The sequence below is a fragment of the Takifugu rubripes genome, chromosome 21, assembly GCF_901000725.2.
Source record: "Takifugu rubripes chromosome 21, fTakRub1.2, whole genome shotgun sequence".
In the NCBI taxonomy this organism is placed as follows: Eukaryota; Metazoa; Chordata; class Actinopteri; order Tetraodontiformes; family Tetraodontidae; genus Takifugu; species Takifugu rubripes.
This window is the reverse complement of record NC_042305.1, coordinates 2,959,720-2,981,741: the sequence shown is the minus strand read 5'-3', so window position 1 is coordinate 2,981,741 and position 22,022 is coordinate 2,959,720. Positions and strand designations below refer to the sequence as shown.

The 22,022-nt window shown below is 46.5% G+C and overlaps 3 protein-coding genes across 4 annotated transcripts; 1 reads left to right on the top strand and 2 right to left on the bottom strand.

The window, feature by feature from the left end:
- Positions 1-3,016: 3,016 nt before the first annotated feature.
- Positions 3,017-5,262, bottom strand: LOC101070777 (E3 ubiquitin-protein ligase NEURL3). The gene is made up of 4 exons (XM_003974483.3): positions 5,113-5,262; positions 3,861-4,376; positions 3,574-3,720; positions 3,017-3,463 (listed from the first exon to the last, which is right to left on the bottom strand). The coding sequence occupies exons 1-4, from the start codon at positions 5,141-5,143 to the stop codon at positions 3,300-3,302; spliced, it is 858 nt and encodes a 285-aa protein (XP_003974532.2). The 5' UTR covers positions 5,144-5,262; the 3' UTR covers positions 3,017-3,299.
- Positions 5,263-6,573: 1,311 nt separating this feature from the next.
- On the top strand, positions 6,574-8,934 carry nkx6.3 (NK6 homeobox 3). The gene is made up of 4 exons (XM_003974451.3): positions 6,574-6,738; positions 6,829-7,327; positions 7,603-7,772; positions 8,032-8,934. Exons 2-4 carry the CDS (start codon positions 6,913-6,915, stop codon positions 8,260-8,262), a joined length of 816 nt encoding a protein of 271 aa, XP_003974500.1. The 5' UTR covers positions 6,574-6,738; positions 6,829-6,912; the 3' UTR covers positions 8,263-8,934.
- A 782-nt stretch (positions 8,935-9,716) lies between these two features.
- On the bottom strand, positions 9,717-21,939 carry inpp5l (inositol polyphosphate-5-phosphatase L). 2 transcript variants are annotated; one of them, XM_029829299.1, is made up of 16 exons: positions 21,320-21,939; positions 18,689-18,730; positions 18,367-18,467; positions 18,197-18,284; positions 15,374-15,437; positions 14,745-14,848; positions 14,457-14,509; positions 13,972-14,091; positions 13,806-13,890; positions 13,628-13,723; positions 13,452-13,526; positions 13,206-13,279; positions 13,002-13,113; positions 12,801-12,884; positions 12,506-12,565; positions 9,717-10,827 (listed from the first exon to the last, which is right to left on the bottom strand). In XM_029829299.1, exons 1-15 carry the CDS (start codon positions 21,377-21,379, stop codon positions 12,524-12,526), a joined length of 1,200 nt encoding a protein of 399 aa, XP_029685159.1. In that variant the 5' UTR covers positions 21,380-21,939; the 3' UTR covers positions 9,717-10,827; positions 12,506-12,523. The 2 variants fall into 2 exon arrangements, with proteins under 2 accessions (XP_029685159.1, XP_003974531.1); XM_003974482.3 differs by having other exon boundaries at positions 9,717-10,830; positions 21,320-21,937.
- Positions 21,940-22,022: the final 83 nt, after the last annotated feature.

Below are 22,022 nucleotides of genomic sequence, written 5' to 3'. Positions count from 1 at the left end.
GTCATCACCAACTTTGTCGCCTGGTGTGAACTGAACCATCTGCGCATCAACACCAGCAAGACAAAGGAGGTGGTGATCGACTTCAGCAGGAAGGCTCCTCACATTGCACCCGGGAACATCCAGGGTTTGGACATTGAGATCGTGGAGGAGTACAAATACCTGGGTGTTCACCTCATCAATAAACTGGACTGGACTCAACACAGACGCCCTGTACAAGAAGGGCCAAAGTCGTCTTCATCTGTTGAGGAGACTGAGGTCCTTTGGAGTGTGCAGGTCACTGCTTAGGACTTTTTATGACTCTGTGGTGGCATCGGTGATCTTCTACGCTGTGGTCTGCTGGAGCTGTGGGAGCTCAGAGAGGGACAGGAAGAGACTCAACAAGCTGGTCAGACGGGCTGGCTCAGTCCTGGACTGCTCTCTGGACTCCATTGAGGAGGTGGGTGAGAGGAGGATGTTAGCCAAGCTTACATCAATCCTGGACACCCCCTCTCACCCCCTACAGAGACTGTGGGGGCCTTAAGCAGCAACTTCAGCAGCAGACTGTTACACCCACGGTGTAAAAGGGAGCGTTACCGCAGGTCATTCATCCCAACTGCCGTCAGATTGTTCAACATGCACAACACTTAATTGTAGCACCAATAACCCAGGGTTGGCATATTTGCACTAACTAATCATCCTACCTCTGGAATGTCTGATTTGCACATCTTATTTGCACCTTCATTTTTATTCACACTGTCCAACACTCCTCCTGTACATAATTTTTAATTTCTGTATATACTGCATAATATACATAGCAATGTACATAATATAACAGTCTTTTTATTTTTATTTTTTTATTTTAGTACTTTTCTGTATTGTACACCACGGGCTACCACTGTAACGTGTAATTTCCCCGATGTGGGATCAATAAAGTTTTTTATCCTTATCCTTATCCTTATCCTTATCCTTGTTAAGATAAGTTATTTGTTTTGTGATTCGATACAGTTGAGTTGAGGCGGCTGTTGCTGTTTGGTTGAAAATGCTTAAACTGTGTTAAATACTCACATTTCTGGGGAAAGTTTAAATAATCTGAGTTCATCACAATAAGCAATTAATAAAAAGCTGAATGCGTTTTAAAAATGCACACAATGTCCTGTTTCACAGAAAAATGACGCAGCTGTGGTTACCAGAATTTTGTAGTTTTGTAAAATAAAACAAATACAATACAAAAGTAAACAACATTACAGAAAATATTGCACATTTTACATTTTCATACGACTAAAATGTGTAAATTATATTGGCCATTTCTGCAATTTTAGCAGAATGATGCAATTTGTATGTATTAATGTTGATTCTAAATTGAATCCCAGTAAATTTCACAACAAATTCTGCATTATTATACTTTACAAAGCATTTAGCCAGATGAATCTTTGTGACCCCTTTATGATATTGATGGTAATCCAGACCAGATATTATTATCATTTGCTAAAGCAAATAATAAAATGTACAAAAATCCTCCTGTCCTCCTTCTTTTAAGGAAGAGACTCATATGTGTTTTTGCTCACAATGACATTTTGACTTTTGAATTGTGTTGTTGATGTTTTTCCACTCCAATAAAGTCCAGGCGCAGCTGATGCCAAAGTGAAAGATAAGCATAGAAAAACAATAAAATAATCAGTAATAGCTGACTCCAAGTTTCCACAGGATGTAAACATCTTTGATAAGGCATTTCATGTGCTGTTAGTTTCAGTATTACACATGTACTTTGTAGTTAATATTTAATTTATAAAGCAAAGATTGCTGCATCTCTTCCAAACAAAACTGGAGAAAATGCAAATTTCACTCTCCTCCCCTCCCCTCTCCTCTGAAAGAAAAGCGGAAACACAATAAAAAACCTAATAAAAGCGTTTACTCAATCGTCATTATGAGAGTTAAGATGCAATGAACAGCTAGTTTCATCATTACAGGTTTACTGTGTAATCAACATTTGTTATATGAGTTTATGGGTTTGTTTCAAGAGAGTCCTGGATGACAGCGGCTGCTAACATCGATCCAGGGCTCCAGATCAGAGCCCAGGGGCTGCAGAGCCCTCCCTGAACTGCCCTGAAGAGAGTCATCACAGGACTTTGACACAGCCTGACAGCAGATGATGCTGGAGCCTCAGTGGCTGCTGAACATTGAACATCTGTGCTGACTTTGAGCTTCCCTCACCTGAGACAGGCTCACCACGACCACCAGCCCATAACAGCAATGGTCTATTGCCCCCCCCCCCCCCACACACACACACACACACCTTCATAATAGTGGTAATCGCCTCAGATCGTACAGATGGAGAGATTAAAGTTGTTTTCTACATGTGTTTTGGACAGCACGTGTCAGTCTCCAGAACTCTCTGAATTCTCTGTATCCACCACACTCAAAATGATATGGAGCAAGACGGACCGACTGTTTTTAGGCTCTTTAGACTCTACTGAAGCTGAAGGAAGCTTTAAGGAAGCGCCTCATGTTGTGAAACCTGTTTGTCATGTTTATCTCTCGTTACGGGCTATTTTACACAGGCTATTTTAGGTCACCTTCAGAACTCTTTCTTATATTGTCTGTGAAGGTTCTCAGTCATCCAGGTGATGGTGGTTCTGGTAGCTGAATGTAGCAGCTGGACTGTTGGAGTTTCTTGAAGACGAGGCTTCACAAGTGGCTGGTAACGAACCCCATTGAGTCAGTGGAAGTTTCAACCAGCTGCATAATGAGGGCTGGAGCAGCCAACAACCAGGCCCCGACTGTTAATGGCCCATGAAGAGTATCTGGAACTCCCCAACAGTCAGAACTGAAGAAGCTTCTTGGATGAGAGGTGAAAGGTCTTCAAGAAACTCCAACAGTCCAGTTGCTGTGATTCAACTACCAGAATGATTTTCTTATATTGTAGTTACAGATTAATGTTTCACCTGAAGGCATCACAAAGTTTTGGTCCAGAAAGTGGTTCTGTGTGACACTTTTATATGAAGGAGTCACTTATCACATGAAATAAAATTCTCAATCATGTTGTTTGTTTGTCTTTTAATGGAACATATGTGTATTTATTTACAACATGGTTACATTGAACCATGTTAATATATTAACATATTAGAGTTTCTTCATCTTTACACCAAGTCTTCACTGAAGCTCAGTCTTAAAGGTTTCACAGCTCTGGATAAAATCTTGCTTTTTACATTAACTATACATTTAGAGGAACTATACATATTGAGGAACTATACATATTGAGGAACTATACATATTGAGGAACTGTACATTTAGAGTCTCTGAGCAGCTTCACAGCTTCGTCATCACGTCCTCAGTGGAGCTCCGATCTGGTGTCGACACAGCGGGCAGCTGCCAAACTCCAGGATGATTCTGCCGGTGCAGCTCTGACAGAGACACCGATGACCACAAGTCAAAGTGTTGGTGGCCTCTCTTTCCATGCACACCACACAGTCTGTCCCCTCGTTATCTGTCAACAAAAGAGCGTTCACAAGGTTGACATCAGAGCCGCGTTGTCGCAGGACAGCACCGTTGCTTCTCCGGGAACGACAGAAGCCACATTTGGATGTTTGGACTTACCTGCTGGGAGCTTTCTGTGATGACAGGACGTGTCCTCACAACTGGTCCTGTCAGGGGTCACGCTGCTGCGGCCAATATCAGGTAGGATGATGTGTTGAGGCGCAGGACAGGATCGCTTCGTACGGAACCTTCCTCGTTTTTCTGAGCCTGTGTGGAAGAGCAGAGACATTAAACAGGCTGGTCTCTACTCTACCAGAGAAACATCCTGCAAATACCTTGAAACAAGAACAAGAAAAACAGGCTGCAGCAGCAGCAACAAGGTTGTTCTGGGCCAGTTGTGAACTCACCTTGGAGGTAAATGCAGCTTGTTTGTCCATAGATGTCAATCATGGCCCACAGCGGCCTGCTGACATCGACTCCACTGAGAATCTCCTCATCTCTGTTGCTGTTGTTGACGCGCATATACACCTTTCCTCTAGAAGATACCCAGAACTTCAGCTCTGAACCGACCGTGCAGCAGGATTCAGGCACAGCGATCGCCCAGTGGCCCGGTTTCTGGGTGAGGTCGGGTATGGCCATGGGGGGGAGGGGCAGCCCTCTGGCTGCAGGCTGCACGTTGGTGAAGCCCAGGCGCAGGGCGCCGTGCCAGCCCGTTGTAGTCGTCACCACCTTCAGATGGATCTTCTCCTGGATCCCCAGCGGGCGGCTGCTGAACACCAGGCCGTTTTTGAAGGTTGATCCGCCCCTCCTGGCGAGCCGACCGCCCTGACTCAGGCTGACCTTGTCTCCAAAGACCTGACAGTGGAAGGTCAGAGGGCCGAGGCAGGAACCACCACAGCGGTGGGACAGCATCGACTCCACACCTGCAACGGCACAAACCCACTTAAAAATCTGCTGCCATCAACAAACGCTGCTTTTCTCTCTAAAAACACAAAGATTTGTTGTTCAAAAATGGGCCCATCCGCATCTGTGATGCTGCTTCGTGAAAATGCTGTGGAAGCAGATTCTCAGAACTAAACAGTCTTACCAGAAGCTGCAGACTTTTACTTTCATTTTGATTCACCACAACTGATAACAACCAGTAATAACCCTTTACTGCTCGACGGACCTAAGGTGTCGACAGAAGAAATATGGTAACTATTGATGTGTCAGATGACCCAGTTAGAGGTTTGATGGGAACACTTACACACATCATTCAGCACCTGCAGCTTCAGTTTCACCTCGTTAAATTAATTCACTTCTTCTAGTTATTTGAACTGGAAGCTGTTGAACACTTGACACCATTTATTCCCAAACTAACTAGTCCCACAGTTGCTTCCTCTTTTTCTCTCTGATTGAATGGTGCTCATAAAGATAAGAGCCAACCTGCCGATCTTCTTTTTACAGTTTTCAGAGTATAAAGGAAATCTTAATGCTATTTCAAACAAGATCGACCTTCGTAGAACACCAACATTAATGTTAATGAGCCCATCAGCACCACAACCATGTGGCTGAAAGTCCCAGGACGTTCCTGTTCTGTGCTTAAAAACCAGCCACAAACATGCAAAGCAGCGAGTGTCCATGAGATTCCAGCTGAAGCTCCCGAGATTCAAGTCTCACCAGAATAATGTGCGTCGGGATCCTTCGTCATCCTGAGGACGTTGCTGCTGATGATCTGTTTGTAGATGATCTGATGATAGTTGTGATGAAGAGGGAGTGAGGCGCTATTTAAGACAGGCGCACGTGCTCCACCAACACAAACACTGAATGGGAGGGACCGAGGGCTGAGTCTAACTTTGGAAAAGTACCTGAAGTGCTGGGACTTTACTGTCCTGTGTGTGATTTCTTTTAAATCGTATTGTGGCGGTAATAAAACGCAATCATGAGGTCCGGACCATGAAGGCTATAAACATGTTTAGTTGATACCTGACACATGTGGATTCCCCGTGTTCTGTTGAAGATCGTCCTCTGTGGCCTTTAAACTGTGTCTTTCACATACATGAAAACAAGAAAGTAACAGACCTGTTCATTTGCTGACTCGCATCAAGCATTCCTGAAGGGATTTTTACTAGATTATTTTAAGTAATCAGCAAGAATTTCAGGTATATTTTAAGAACAACACACAAAAAGTCAGATTTTAGTTTTACATCTGGTGCAATTATTAATATACATGATTTTGACTCCTGCTAAAGAGGGATTACATTATTTCCATCATTAGTTTGATGTGACATTATGGAAACAAAACAGCAAACAACTCTTTTATGGAAGCATTTCTAAAGATTAATGAAGAATGAATCCTCTATCAGGCTGCAGGTTGAACGATTTCCAAAAGCTGCCTGATAACACAGACATGGAAAATTACCACAGGAAGTGATATTAGCGCATTTACACGCAGAGACGTGGTGAAAGTTGTCTCCCTCTAAAGGAACTTGCAGAAATACCCAGAAAACAGGGTCATGTGACAGGATGTGTCCATAACTGGAAATTCCAAGATGACATCATTACTCTTGGAAAATTCCAAACCCTACCGTCTGTAATTGAGAACTGCCAGCATGTTGTTAGCTTGCGTCCCAAAGCCTGGGGACTGTTTTAGAGCTGCTGACCTCTCCTGCGTGACGCTGGGCAGATGAGACGACTGGTAATAACGCCAAAAAAATCTGTCTTTGCACATTTAAAAGAATAATCTCTCCTTCCTCTCCTCCAGGGTTCACGCTGTTGTGGGACTCAACAGCTACAACGTGTACAGATGTGTAAACATGTGTGACAGCTTCCTGTTCATTTCACGTTCTTTATAAAGCCTTAATAGAAAAAGCCTGAATTCTGTTTCTCAAACATGCATCAGGAAACAGAGCACATCTCCTCCTCCCCCTCCTCCTCCCCGGTGCACCATAGGCTCAGCTGGCTCTCGGTCAGACATGGCAGGCCATCAAAAAATCAACTTGTTCCCACTCCACCTGTTCAAAAAACTATTAATCTGCTGCCGTCCAATAAAGGCTTTGCTTGCGGGCCGGAGCCAATGGGAGGGCATTAAGACCATTAGAGTCCGGCCAATCCCAAGCTGCTTCTTAATGTGGCCTATGTGTTTGCAGGTGCCACTCCATTTCCAGTTCCTCCTTATTTATGATATGTGTGGAGGGAGCCGGCAGGAGGTCGTAGGTGGTCTCTAAAGCCTGTGTCCACACGGCTGGCCCCAGACCGCAGACATGGGATTATCACGGACCACGCTGTGTCTTAGAAGACTTGAGGGTAAAGACTTCCTTACGCAGTAGCTACTTTTGCGTCACCGGGGACTTTTTAACAGCGCCTCCGTGCACTCCTTAATTCCACCATCCTTAGGACAGTGGGCGTCAGAGCCATCCCCAGGTCTTCTCCCGCCTGGATGCTGTACTGAGACCCGGAGGCAGAGTCACGCGCAGCCACATGGATCCGAACATCCAGGGGTCTTTCCTGTTCACCAACAGCCTGAACCAATTTCCCTCGGACCTGAAGGCCCCGATGTGCCAGTACTCGGTGTCCAATTCCTTCTACAAGCTCAACCCGGGCCTCAACAGCCAGCTGCAGGCGGGCACCCCGCACGGCATCAGTGACATCCTGAGCCGCTCCATGATGGGCATGGGCTCCACGGGCACCACCACGCTGCTGTCGGGATACTCCACCATGGGGGGGTTCGGCCCCTCGGTCAATAACGCGTCCGTGTACTACAACCGAGACTACAACTCTAACCTCGGCGGCTTCGCCAAGCCCGGCGCCGAGTGTCCCATGAAGGGTCGCAGCGTGAGCTGCTGGGCGGAGAGCGGCTGCGACTGGAGGGGAGGCAGGCAGCAGTGCGCCAACAGTGAGTCGGCACCCACGACATCATCGGCACCTCTAGACATCAGCCCACGCCGCTAGGTCATTCAGTCCACACGGCTTTTATTCACCGCGACAATAACACGTCTGATTTGTCATTAACAATTGAGTTTTAAGGTGGAATTAGGAACATTTCTAAGGAAATTGACTGTTATTTTGTGCCGCTTTCACGCGATATATGAAGGATGTTGCGAATACATTCATGTTGAGCGAATAGTGCACTCGAGCGGGATGTATTTTTTACCCTCTCTCTGTGTTTAGGCAGCGGTCCCCTGGAAGAGGTGCCTGGCAGGAAGAAACACACCAGACCAACATTCAGCGGCCACCAGATCTTCACTCTGGAGAAAACGTTTGAGCAGACAAAGTACTTGGCAGGACCTGAAAGAGCGAGACTGGCTTATTCTCTGGGCATGAGCGAATCCCAAGTCAAGGTAAAGATGCGGCGAGAGGATGGAAGGCTGGAGAAGGTCGCCCAAAATACGGACTCATAATTATAGAACTGTTAGATGTTTGTTTTGTGTATGGAATATTGTGTCTATATGCACTTTAGTAGAAATTGTTAGAGATTTTAAAAAAAAATCCCGTAAGCTATTGAATCCTTGTGCGTTAGGGTACATAACATAATAAATAATTGATTGCGCAACTATCAGGGATTTGGATCTTGTGGTAACTCGCTCCGTTCCTCTGCAGGTGTGGTTCCAGAACCGGCGCACCAAGTGGCGGAAGAAAAGCGCGTCGGAGCCGAGCTCCACGCAGTCCAGTCAGGGAGCTCCGGGCGGAGACACCTCGGAGAACGAGGTGGAGGACGAGGAGTACAACAAGCCGCTGGACCCCGACTCGGACGACGACAAGATCCGCCTGCTGCTGCGCAAACACCGCCGGGCCTTCTCCGTGCTGCGCCTCGGGCCGCACCACGTCTGACCGGTCGCGACCGACCTGCGTGCACGGACGCCACCTGACACGCGCCGGGCATGCCGGGAAAATTGACTGGTTCCAACGTGCATCGTGATTATTGAAGCGAAAAACGAAATTCAAAGTACGTGACGCAACAGGTCGATAGTGGCATTAGGCAGGTCAAAGGGTTTGTAGATACTTGAGCAAAAGTTAATTTTTGTCACGATGCGTCACTAATTCTATCGTGTGTGTGTGTGTGTGCGCGCGAGAGAGAGAGTGAGAATGGAGTCACTTTCAGTTTCATTCACTTCCGCTGAAAATCCTTGCTGATAATATTAAAAAGATGACGAATTATTGCGTCAGCATGGAAAAATACCCATTAGAAAAAAAATATAGTTTTGACTTTATAACTCAGGAATTTAAAAAATGGAATGAATCAAAGAAAAATGAGATCAGTGCTCTGAGGTATCTGCTGTAAAATTCCATTTAACTGTCCCCTCTTAATGATCCTTGTTGCAGCTGCGCTCCGGAAATCGTCCAGTTTTTATTCCCTTGAGAGCCCAGAACGCCGATGCTATGGAAAAAAACATGTAGAGCCCGCATGATGCTCTTGATAATGCAATAGGAGAGCTCTTAATGATTATTTGGTGTTTATTCCAGTCTGAAAATGTTAATAAAGAAATTCAGCGATAGAAAAAACCGTGCAAAGTCATCCTTTAAGAGATTTCTTGTACACAGCGCTGCAATGCTCAAAAGACATGTGAACAATTACACAGAATAATCAGACAAAACAGTAAATTACGGAGTCATTTAGCAGGTCAGGCTGAGAAATGCTGAAGGGGTCGGAGGTCAATTTACTCCTGTAGGTACGCTTTAATCGGCGGTAACCCCAGCAACCCACTTCCAGACCTGCTCGTTTCTACTTTAAGCCCAGCCAGAATCCACACACTTATTGTTTCATTTACATTCCGACATGTCAAGAGTTGTTCTCTCCCTGCAAACTGCAGCCGTCTGCTTCGAAGCAATGGATTTCTCCGAGCCCAGAGGAGAAATCCAATTAGAGCTCGGACTCAGTCTCTTGATGGGTTGTCCTATGAAGACGTTCAGTCTGAACAAAAGACGGCGAATATCAGAGGCCCATCCAGCGTCGGAGCGCCGCTTCAACACCTCCTGTTTTAAAGGTCGTATTTCTCCTGCAATGACCGCTGTGGCTGAATTCAATAGATGCTGAATAACGGCTTCACATTAAAGGCATAGATTTTAAAAACAAAATCCCGTCTAATGCGTACAGTATATAGTGTGATTTTGCTTCGATTGGTAGAAAATGTGCTCGTCGTTTACTGCGGTCACAGCTCAGCTGAGCAGTCCGATACATTTGAATAGGAAATATTAGCACATCCTGATCTAAACGGCTCAAATAAAGCGTCAACCGCTGCTTGTAGGTGTAAGCTGGAAAACTGACCACTCGTGCCAACACAATATATTTACATGGGTAATATTTTATTTACAAATTAATGCAAAATATCAGTGATATAATGCTGGACCAGTAATGTTGGACCAGTAAGCTAAACACACAGTGAGACTGGCCTACTGGTCCACTCCCAGGGTTTCAATGCTAAACAACCAAAATATTATTATACAGAGAAAACCTTGAATTAACACGTAAAATCATGCATAAAATCCTATTTGTATGAATCTAAGACCATCAAACTGGGCAGGAGAAAAGAACATGTTTCACAAAGTGGGCGTACAGATAATGGATCTAACAATCTGCAAATTCCAAATAAAAATCTCTCATTTGGCAATGAAACAGGGTGGATGTCAACTGAACCTAGAAGGAAGAACCACAGTTGCACAATAGACACAGCTATGACAGCTGCTGAGCAACAACTTGAGGAATAAAGCACTTAGTAGTTATAAAGGTTGGTATGGAAGGGAAAGGTTGACTCCAGCAGCCTAAATCTGCAGGATAAACTCAGCCCCTCTACAGCATTACAACCACTATAGTCCAGGTGATTTAACGTATCCTGACCATTCCATTCGCTATCCTAGTTAGCATCGGTTCTATGGAATTAATAGTTATCGGGCATACGTTTATGCTTCGACTTTGGTTAAAGTGGTTAAAGTAGTCAAGAGAGACAAATAAGACCGTGTGAAATGCTGTAGGGGTGAACATGGAAAAGATTTTAACGCTGCAGGGAGCATCTGAGAGAGCAGCTTTCATTTACTGGGTTTCTTTTACTCCCACAGCTAATCATTGGTACAATTCCTAACTAAAGACTAAATGGTTTAAAAATACCCAACAAAAAGAAATCCTCGGTCTAACTCTTGATTTGAACTGTTCTAGGGTTTAGTACGTCTGAAGGAAAACCTGCCGGTTACCTTTAAAGGGATAAATAAGACAAAGGAGTGCCAGTAGTACACGTGGAGTTGACCGTCGCGCACGGATGAGAATGCACGTACAGCGGGAGCGTGAGAGGGGACTCGTCTCTGGAGGTTGCTAATAAACCGGCTTGGTCCGGGAGTGTTTGTAGATACCGTCACGGTGGTGGGAAGGATGGTGGCGGAGCTGGGAGGAAGTGCCATTTCTACCTGCTGAGGACAAATAAACAAGCATTGCATCATGTCCCAGAGGAAACCGGTGGGTTCAGGCTGGACTGCTTGAACCCATCGGCTTTATCTGTGAATTTCTGGAATGTTTTGAAGAAAGAGAGGGTGGAATGAACTCCAGAGTAATCACCCTCCAGGGCAGGTACCAGCCTCCCTCAGCAGGTACGACTGAATTCTTTATCTTTATCAGTTTAAACTTTCACCTGACCCTTATTTTGGACCACTTGATGGCGAGTGGGATGATGGAACGATGGAAAACAGTCAAGACGCTCTGCAGAAGGAGGGTTGGTTTCACTGAAGGTTTCAGATTAGTCATAGATTCCTCCGCTTGCTCCAAAATCTTAAGATGCTGCTTTCGAGTTCAACTAAAACTCATGTCAAAACTCATGTTACGTTGCCTTCCGTCAGACTTTCCCCAAATAAAATGGAACCTAATTATTGTCTGCCTGCATTTTGGTCCAGATTAGCAAGATTTCAAATGTGACAGAGCCATTTTGAGCAGGGATTAGGCCAAGCTCTGCACCACAACCTGGACTGGGTAGGCTCCGGGGAGCTCAGGCTCTCCTGCTCGCACCCGATGGCCCCCAATTATATCGATCAATGGGGCCAGGCTAAACGGATCAGCGCCTGAAACTCCGGGCCCGCTTCATATAACGGCCTGGTTGACCAGAAATTTCCCAGAGTTCAACTCAGATTAAACAACCTCCAGGCTGGATTATTGTAATTGACTTTTATGGAGTCCTTCTAGTCCCTACAGCTGGTCCAGGATGCTGCTGCTCGGGTGCTGACTAGAACCAGGAAAGAGACCACATTAGTCCAGTATTGGGTGGATTGGGGGAGGGGGTTGATCTATGATCAATCATCATCAAAACTCTCTCAGGGATATGTTCAGTGTGTACGTATAATGTGGGAAAATCCAGTGTCAGGCCAGGAGAAAGATGATGTTGTTGTCAACAACATCATCAGGACAGGGTTTCCTGAGATATAATCATTCCATTAGCTTATCCTCCTCGACATCTTTGTAAACACAGTTGTACACGACGACCTGTAAAATGTTTCTGTGCCAAAGCAGCCAAGGAGGAATGACAAGAATCCAAAATACAGTCAAGATGGGAGCCAAAGAGACTCTCAGCAGATCAGATTTTAGAACTCCTTTTAGAACTCTCCTCAAACAAGTTGAATGTCCAGATTCCTCCTATGGGGTGAACCTGACTTTGCTGCCTTCTGATAAAGGACCTTCATTAAAAAGCCCTCCATCCTTTAAAAAAGGGAAAAACCATCAGCGAAACAAAGCCTTGGCCATAAAAATGCCGATATGCTGTCTGATGAAACGCACGTCTCTCCCGTCAGCAATCCAGGTTGTAATTAATGAAACGCGGCGCAGCGGCAGCGCAGCAGCACTTAATGCGCGTCCACGCTGACAGTGGAGAGGATCCCATCCGCATTGATCAGGGGAAGGCGCTGATAACCTGTGATCCTACGACAGTGGGCACAAAGGAGTGCTTGGGCCCCACAGCCGCTCCATCTTAGTTCATAGCTCCGCTGCTATGGGTCGTCCTGGGTTACGGCTCTCGTGGGAGCGCTGCGAAACGACTGCGATCGCTCTCCCACACACACACACGCACGCGCGCAAGCACACTCGGGGGGGGTGTTCTCTTACCACGCCGAAGAATTAGAGTCAATGTCCATTTGTTTTTAAGGAGAAGAACAGGAACACTGGCTGTGAGGAGAGAAAAAGAAGAACAATGGAAATGAGTGCGTTTGTTCATCGCGGCGGGGGGGGGGGGGTCGGAGCTCGGTCCTCCAGGGCCCGAATCCAACCGGGGAACCTGGGCGAAAGCGCCGTTTCCCCGGTTGGACAGAAAAGCCGGCTGGATTCTGGCCCCTGAAGACTGGGCTCCGACCCCCCCTGGGCTAAACAATATACTGGATATACTGCACAGGCCAGTTTTTACCTTGTGGTCTCCCATACAGACGTTAGGACCCACTGTGTTGTAAACAATCTTCTTCCCACCATCGTCATCATCATCATCAACTCTCTGAAAACAGGGGTTTATCTTTACATTAGCGAGACATGTAATGCTCATTAAACGTGGAAATAATCATGTAATTAATATGTTGGAGTGTTGAGAGGGCAAAGAGAGACAAAAACACACCTTGCCGATGAACTTCTGGGCAGTGTGTGAGACGAGGACACGGTCACACCAGGCAGGACAGCGCGTGTTCATGTACTGTGTTGGTTGAGAGTACTCTTCGCTGTAAGGGTAGCTGAGCAGAAATAGCACGGTTAACAGGATCAACCAAAAGGAAATGGGAATTGATTTTCCTGAATAGAAGAAGTCATCAGATCGGAATGTTACCTGGGTGGAAATTGAATGCTCTCTTCTTGGATAACATCATAAAAGGCAGATACTTCCTTGTCATATTTTAAGAGCTGAGGGATCAAAACAAACATTGATGATTCATGGCTTACTGGAAGTGGCTTACATCATGCAAGGGCATCAGGGTACAGTTAAAATGTCTTTATTGGTTTATTATTCTGGTTTATTATTCCAGTCCTCTTAAAGTTCTATCATTCGGTGGAAATGTGGATATAGGGAACTCACTGCTCTGCCGTTGTTCTCCCTGAAAACCGCCTGATGCAGGTAAGCAAAGAGCTTTTCCTCAATGTGAAGCAGCACCTGCCGATAAATACAACAGCTGTAATCATCATCATCATCATCATCATCATCATCATCGATGGCGTGGCTCTTGTTGTTATAGGTGGCTGTGATCCAATTACCTGGTGGTCATTGTCTTTTTCCTCACAGATGATTCTCTCCACTTCGTCGCTGCTGTCTTTCCTCACAGTTTGCACGTCTGCAGATGTGGACAGATGCTGTTCGGGGGAAAACCAAACGGGGGTCAGCAGGTTTCAGACTGCCCGGCAGAAACCGAGTCCCAGAGGACACGAAAGTCACCTGGACCAGACTCAGCGCGTCCAGGCGGAAGTTGAAATCTCCAAATAGGAAGAACGGGGCAGGAGGGTGGCGGGCATCTGATATCCTACGAGGAGACGCGACGGTCAGGAACAAATGCGATCCAACCCAGTCACAATAAACAGAGCACGCGTGCGAGGCGATTCACCTGCTGATGACATATCTGAGAGCGTTTTTGCGGTTCGCCGAGTAAATGGAAGGACTGGAGTTGCAGGCGATGAGGTTGGAAGCGTCGTGGAACAGGTGGACGTTGACCAGGTCCAGAGCTCTGTGAGCAAGAATACACAGACACATCTGGTCGGTGGGGCTCAGAGGTGCCCCGAGGCCCCACAGCCCCCGTTCGCTATCACATCTTCTGCCATTTACACACATTAAAAGATGGCGACCCGTTCAGTCCCCCCGGAATCGGAAAAGCAGTTAGAAAATGGATGGATTGATTAATATCACTGTTCTGCTCCTCATTGAGGCCACGGACGGGATTTGACTATATGACATCATACTGTATCGACGCTTTGAAGCGCTTTATCCATATTTTACTCAGTCTGCTCAGAATCACTTGTGTTTTGTCACCTGATTTTAAAATGTTGAGACCGACCACGCGAACACGGTCAGACGGACGATAATTGTACGTACTGGTTGTGCACGATCCAGCGGGTCCTCATGAAGCCCTTTCTGGACCACTTGAACTGCAACACAGACAAATTAGGGCGCGTCACTAAACAGCAGTGAGCCATGTCTTTAACGATAACCATTGATTTTCTCCCATAATTTATCTCATCTTCCTGTCGGAGCAGGCAGACAGCCAGAGCGGCCCCAGTAGGCCCATTAGTCCCAGCAGCTCTCTGAGGCTGTCACCTGCCCCTCTCCACACAAACACACGCGCACAAACAGATGCACGCGAGCGCGCACACGTATACTCACATCCGGCCAAAAATTCTTTGGGAATTTTTCTTTCTCCACTGTGGTGATGCCGTTCAGAGAGGCCACGTGCTTGCTGTGCCCTGACACTGCTTTATAGTCTTTGTCTGTGAAAGAGAAAGGGTGTGTGTGGGTGTGTGTGTGTGTGAGTGAGTGTGCACGGGGGGAAAAAAGGGACAAAACATGCAAACGGCAATCAATAAACTGGTGTTAACCTCATCAGAGGAGCATATACGATGACAGAATCTATAAGAGAGCCATTAGACGGTGTCTGGTGAACAACAATATGTCCAAGCTCGCAGCCGGTGGCAGCTGCACGATGTTTATGGTCCTTCCATAAGCTCTTCTACCCAGCTTTTTCACCCCTAACGTGACTTGACTATGCAACGGGAAAATAACACTTCCCCTTTAAACTTCTTTGCTAACGTTTGGCCAGGAGAGGAGGGCACGATAGACACCAGTCAGGCAAGGAGAGGAGAGCGTAAATAAGCTGGGTATTTATCTTCATCATTGAAACATTCGGTATTTGTGCACAACCTAGTGAGCATTAAATGACACCCACGGCGAGCTGAAAAACAACGACGCGATAACAATCGGCGTCTGAGTCGTTCCGGAGAGAACAAATGCCTTACCGTGGAAATCATACTGGTAGATGTCGTTCAGCGTGTTGTGGATAAAGTACATGCTCCCCAAAGCCTGCAGATAAGGAAAGTATGTGTTGTATGCAGCAGACAAGAGTAAACAACAATAAATATACAGTAAAGCTGTGGTCTGATATTGCTCCAGCTGCTGGGTAAAACAGGAAAATCACTACAAAGCTCACATTTAACCATCCTAAAATCCTGAAGGTTAGTTTGGCGACTCTACTTCGAGCCAGCGATGGCTTGTGATGCAACTTTAGATCCCTTCCTGTTCTATTCTCAGGGACTCGGGGACAGACGCGATGGCAGCGCGATAAACCCAACTGATAAACGGCGAGGATCTCAGCTCAAGTGTCCACAACAACCCGCACGGAGGCCGGCTGTGTCAAGCGCTGTGGGTGGGGAGCGGCCGACCCCAGATCAGGTTTTAGAAGTGGAACCGTTTCAAAGGATCCTGCTACCAGGAGCAGTTGCCCTGGTTCTCAAGCAAAAAGGAAGAGGACGGGCTGACAACAGGCCTGAGCGGGTTTTTCTTGGCTACTCCCGCTTCCTCCAGGAGCTGAGAGGCTCTGACTGCTGGGATGGACCCATCACAGGGCGCTCTGGTTAGCAAAAATGCACGGATGCCTCAAATACCGTCAGTGGCCACAGTGGAGCATTAAAGTTTTCATTTTAAACGTTAAAAAAAAGGAGAAAAAAAGGGAGCTCCACAACATAAACCAGCTGAACGTCTGTGTGTGTGCGTGCGTGTGTGTGTGTGTCTCGGAAGATGAAACTAAGGTTTTGTTTTGCCATCAGGGTGAATTGTGACGTTTCTATACAGTATAGAGTTACTGGCAGCAAAGACACATGAAACATTAAAGAATAGAGACGTTTAAGGGGACAAATGAGCCCCCGAACGTGTTCACACACCACCCCTCACAGACACCCTTCAGCGTGCCATCACTCCTGACGTGGCGCTGACATGTTTTAATGTACTAACTGCTTGCTCCACTGATCTGATTAATCATGCCCCCCGAGATCAATAAAGACAGAAAATTAAAACAATTTAAAAGGTATTAAGCAGTAGAGCCCGCTGTCTGCCAGCGCTGCCTCCCTGAAAAATCAGCCGGCCCTCCAGAGGGGCCCGGGGCGTGACGGAGCCCCCCCCCCCCCCCCTTCAAACGCACGGAAACCTCCAACCGGAGCATGAGAGATCTCTCCCTGAAGACGCCATTTATCTTCACTGCCAAAGTGATCCTCAATTAATGAAACAGGCGCAGCAAACTGTGACAAACTCGTCCAAACTCGGGTTCGGACTGGCTGAGTCGCTCCTAAAGCTGGAAGCTCTAAGGACTAGATTGAAGTAGCAGTGTGAGAAAAGCTCCTGTTAACCAGTAAAAGGTCCCGTTTAACGAGTGGAGCGCACGTGCACTCTCCAGGTACTCAGCCGCCTCCATCCATCACGTTTGTGCACAGTTTAATAAAAAAACTATTGACTCGCAAGTGATTTTTTATCAAAACACCATTTGTACCAGAAACACACACCAGTCGGCCCCCTCCACCCCAGCAGCAGCACCCCCCCCTGCCCCCCCCCCCCCCCCCCCCACTCCTGAAAGAAACCCCCAAACTCTAGGTTGACCAAATAAGTGATGATGCACAGGCGAAGGGAAACAAATTGAAAATCAATGCAGGTGGCACAGACGAAATGAGAATGAGGCATTAGGAGGAGTGGTGGTCCTGGAGGGGGGGGGGGGCACCGGTGTCTCAGGGCAAACAGCGAAGAGAGAGAACACTCGGGAGAAGGGGGAAACTTAGTCCCAGCTGTCTCCCACCACCCCCCTTGCACTTTATTTATCGTGCACAAATGGGCTGGGATCAATAGTTTTAATCTAGAGTTAAATGTATTGACTTTGGTCCTCCCCCCTCCACCCCCCCCACCACCACCACCACACCTGACCATTGACGTTCCTGCTGGGTTTTTTCTTTAACTTCAGACTTCTTCACCGTACAGATGGAGCCATTGACCCCAACTGTCAGCCGCCCCGTGGAGGAACACGTGGGAGGAGACGGGGTTCATTGTCGGAGACGCACTCGGACACTCTCGTGTTTTTAATTTTAGACAACTGAACCGACACGCCGAAGCACCCACAACTCACTCATAAGGAAGAGAGGTTGCTGATTTAACTTTAATACCCTCACTTATGTAAAAATTTTAATCGATGAATCCAATGTTTTCGTGTTTGAAAAAGATGAATGAATATGAAAGAAGTGCTTGTTTTAGCCCCTTTTTTTGGAAGCTTTTATCAGCGATGCTGAAAAGGGAAATTAATGAATTTCCTTTCGTGAAGTAAAAAAGGGAATAATAAATAAATCAATTACAAAAACCTGAAGAACAATAGCGATATTCCAAATATAGTGGACAGCCAGGTTGTGGAAATGGAATTAAAAAACAGGTCAAATTATCCATATTTCCATTACTTGATGGAAATACTGTACTATTTTCTATCACATTGATTGTCCAACTTCCTGTCTCTCTTTCTAACACACACACACACACACACACACACGCACACACACAGACTAAAAAAGAGCTGATATTGGCAAATAGTCGATGTATACTGTACTAAATATTCTTATCTAATATACTAAATTATTCGTATTAGGACCTTTATTATTATTGTTGTTGATGAATTTTGATTTCAACTTAAACACATTACATTAATTTATTGTGTTTGTAAACAGTAAAACTACAGTTTATATCGACGTGTACTTTCAACATGGAGAATGGCTCCACCTAGCGGACAAACGTGTGAACTGCTCGTTGTTTCTTACGGTGAAGCTGTCCTCCGCTTGGAAGTTGTTGTCCACATAAATGCAAACCCTGTCGAAATCCTTCATTTCCTCACTCGACTCAATTTTCCTGGGAAGAGAGATGAACAGCACCGTCAGGAGATCAAACCTCTTCTGTCGATCTCTGACTCTCTGTAGCACTTTGCTCCTACCAAAAGAAGTTTTCAGCATGGCCCATGTTGACCATATAGTCCTTTCCTCCAACCTCCTGGAAGTGCAAGGCAATGAACTGTGGCTTGTGGCTGTGGACAGTCTGTAGAGGGAGATTAGAGCACGTTGTTAGGCCCTACAAGTGGTTTACAATAGAGTAGTTTGGACTTGGATAATTTCATCAGTGTATATGACAGTTACGAGCTGCTCTTCACGTTGTTGACACCGCCGAGGAAACACAAGCTAAACCTCACGCCGCCACGAAATAACGGAAACAACAAATGCTTCAATTATTTAGGCAATGCTGGGGTACGTCAAGCTCACCTTATAGAGTTCCTGTAACCAGTCGTGTTGGATGTCACCAACCTGCAAAAGCAGAAATCTCACATCACTTGGAGCTAGTGTACATTGCTGTAAAAAGAATAATGCAATCCTCCCAGGAGGAATCAATTCATGATCAAAGTCATCAAAAGTTCTGTGATCGGAAATAAAAAGTGAGTTGTTCGCTGCAGCTTCTGTCGGACACAGGAGGAATATTAGGATGTGAAAGGAATAACCGAAGCAGAAAAAGCTACAGTGCTAAAATAAGAATTTTTACAGGACATTTTTCAAACAGATCTCGTTAGAAGGGTTCAAACTACCATAAATAAATAAATAACAGTAGTTTCCCCAGAGATTTTCCAGAGATCTCACCAAAGGTGGAGCGGCTACAATCTGATTATCCAATACTTGACCACAGAACTGGGTAGAACTGCCCAACCCAGTTCTTGAAACAGAACTTGGTTGGGGAGAAAACCTGGCCAGACAGCAGGTGTAGTAGGACTGGGTGGATGGCCCCTGTTTCGAGCGGAGGGGGGGCTGGAAGTCACCAGCTCATTGCAAGGCAACCATATAGAACCACTCACACGGGGTCAGTTTAGAGTCACCAGCTCACCTCCCTGACTGTGGGAGGAAGTTGGAGAACCTGGAGGGAACCCACACAAACATGGGAAGACCCCCCCCTTTCCGGGAAATTCATGTGACCCTGCCGCTGCGTTAGCTGGAACAGGCTTTGTCTGTGGCGCCATCTGCTGGACGGACGCGGCTTTACAACGTTTCAAAAAATACAGTAATAAAATAAAAAGTAAAACAATAATAGGGATAAAACTGAAAATAGCTGAAGCACCACCAGGTTCAATTCCATCATATACTGTGAAACATATCACAGTAAAAAAAAAAGAGAATTAAACCCCAAATATTCACAGCAGTGTTGCTATGACATGAACAATGTTCATAGTGAACAATGTTCATAGTGAACAATGTTCATAGTGAACAATGTTCATAGTGAACAATGTTCATAGTGAACAATGTTCATAGTGAACAATGTTCATAGTGAACAATGTTCATAGTGAATATTCGATAACCTGAAGAATGTTCATGGCTCTCCCCAGAATCGACACACCTTTGATTCACACAGTCAACAGGAAAAACATCTTTCTGCTGGGTCCCATATTTGTTCCAGACAAGTTGAAGCATGTCGAGGCCACAGGAGGGACAGAAAAACGCCTCAACGACAACACTGACCTCCCTGACGATGCTGCTCCGCACCTAAAGATTAGCTAATGCACGCAAAACAATAGGAAGACATATTCCCTCTAGTTCCTGTCAGAATTGAGCAGCTAAAGTAGCAGCGTGGCCTCACTGGTCTGGACAGATCAGGGCTGCCTTATCTTGGAGAACTGAAGGAGCACTCAGGAGTGTTTACAGAAAAATAGGGATCAAGTCAAGACAGAAGTCAAAATCCCCCGAGGAAGAGCCATCTGTTTAGATATCTCCCACAATGGGACCTTAGACGAGTCCACTGGAGACAGCTCTGGCGAGTGGAAACATGGGCCGGAGCCAAATTTCCATGAGTGATTTCCTGGTTCCTCAGTTCAGTCCAGGCCCATCATTCCAGTCCAGAAATGCTTTTACTTTTCAGTTCTCAAGAATTACTTTCAAGAATAGGTCTTGTCAAAACGTGTGGAACATGACGGTAACGCGGCCGCGGCGGAGATTTCAAAGTGACACGCGGGTCACAACCTGAACACTGGGACCCAGTTTTCCTCCGTTTAGATTAAAGCTGAGGAATCTCTTCACCGTCATCATCATCATCATCGTCTTCAAACTGAGAGTGAGCGTGTGTGTGTGTGTGTGCTGTGATGAACAGGTTATTATCCTGCCAACTTCAGGTAAGAGCAGGATTGTCTGGGACTTGTGAAGCAGTCAGAGAGCTAAAGATGATGGCAATAATCACCCTATAACCACCCCATAAAAGTGTCCTTCACAGCCTGTAATTGTAGTTAAGCATTAATAGCTACTCTACCATTACACCAGACCGATATGCAACATGACACAGTTTACTTACTTCTCATCAAGAGTAAAGACAATAATAGAAATATGAATTCCCTGTGCCCGTCATAAAGGCCACTTTGAAGTTTAGAGCAGCACATTTATTGGATATCATCCAGTGGACTTTGGTAAATAATATGATCTTTCCCCAAAGACCTGAAGGCAAATTTAGCTACTAAACCCACATCTACTTATCTCAAATAAATCCCAATTAAGTCTGTTTCCTAGCTGCATCCATGTCACACCGCATGGCGCTGCGCTTTTGCCTCCATAGATTTGGTCACATATTCACTCTGATCTAAGTTCTGATGGACGGTACCAGCCCGTGGATGGGGGGGTGGGGGGGGGGCGCACAACACATGCTAGTGACAGCTCACATGGAAATGGTGTAAATGTTGCATTTGAAGTGTGACGGCTGCTTGTTGGCACATTTGGAGCCGGGTTGACGCGTCGGGCGCCGCGCTAAAGCCGAGGGAAGCGCACCTCCCGTCGACGACTTCTTTTCTGTAGGCCAAACAGCTTTAAACATAATCCTCCGGCTTCCTGCGATGCGGAGCGGTTTATCACTTTGTTTGGTCCACTTACATTGTCGAAGAGCGAGCCCACGTTGGCGGTGACGAGCAGCACGTCGGTGAAGGTTTCCATGTTGGCCGCCGACCACCGCTTCGCGAGAGCTGCGCGGCGACGCGCGTCGGGGCCCCGGAAGGAGCCGGAGACTTAAGAGGCTTTTCTGATGCGAGTGTTCGCCGCGACCATCAGCGCCCGGAGCTCCCCAACATGTCAGCGATCAGACGGCGGCGCTTCCGACCTGCTCGTTACCGCTGGGGGGACTCGGGGGGGCCGACGCGCGTCCGAGGCGCGCTCATGCCCATCGTCCAGACAAAGTTTCGGCGTCCCGCCCGGGCAGAATTCCACCTCCTCTTGGGTAATTGGACTAGTAGCTTCTTAGCGGACTTAGAGCAGCCTGTAGGCAGGTCTGCTGCGGTCGGAATGCTTCGGCGGAACCGTCGACGGCAGCGAGCTCGGCTCGGCGGCTCCGCCTCCGTCTTCCTCCTAATCGGCGCGTGCAGCCATTCAGGGTAAACCCAGAAGGTGTGGTTGCCACGGAAACGGCTGGTGTTGTTAAACTTCGTCACAGCGCCCAGACCGCCGATTTACACTCGCCATGACACTTTTGACAGAGCTACCAATCCATCATTCTGTGGGACTCCAAAGACCCCCCCCCCCCCCATATAATCTCATTACATCTACAGACCCGTGGGGGTGGGGGCCGGTTCTTATCTCTTCT

Coding starts and splice junctions, on each gene's coding strand:
- LOC101070777 (XM_003974483.3), bottom strand. CDS start 5,143: ATGACGAAGGATCCCGACGCACATTATTCTG. Junction 4,377..5,112: donor TCCCGACGCACATTATTCTG/GTGAGACTTGAA, acceptor GTGCCGTTGCAG/GTGTGGAGTCGATGCTGTCC. Junction 3,464..3,573: donor TCACAGAAAGCTCCCAGCAG/GTAAGTCCAAAC, acceptor TTTTGTTGACAG/ATAACGAGGGGACAGACTGT.
- nkx6.3 (XM_003974451.3), top strand. CDS start 6,913: ATGGATCCGAACATCCAGGGGTCTTTCCTGTTCACCAACAGCCTGAAC. Junction 7,328..7,602: donor CAGGCAGCAGTGCGCCAACA/GTGAGTCGGCAC, acceptor CTCTGTGTTTAG/GCAGCGGTCCCCTGGAAGAG. Junction 7,773..8,031: donor TGAGCGAATCCCAAGTCAAG/GTAAAGATGCGG, acceptor GTTCCTCTGCAG/GTGTGGTTCCAGAACCGGCG.
- inpp5l (XM_029829299.1), bottom strand. CDS start 21,379: ATGGAAACCTTCACCGACGTGCTGCTCGTCACCGCCAACGTGGGCTCG. Junction 15,438..18,196: donor AAGCGGAGGACAGCTTCACC/GTAAGAAACAAC, acceptor CCTTATCTGCAG/GCTTTGGGGAGCATGTACTT. Junction 13,724..13,805: donor ACGCGCTGAGTCTGGTCCAG/GTGACTTTCGTG, acceptor TCCCCCGAACAG/CATCTGTCCACATCTGCAGA.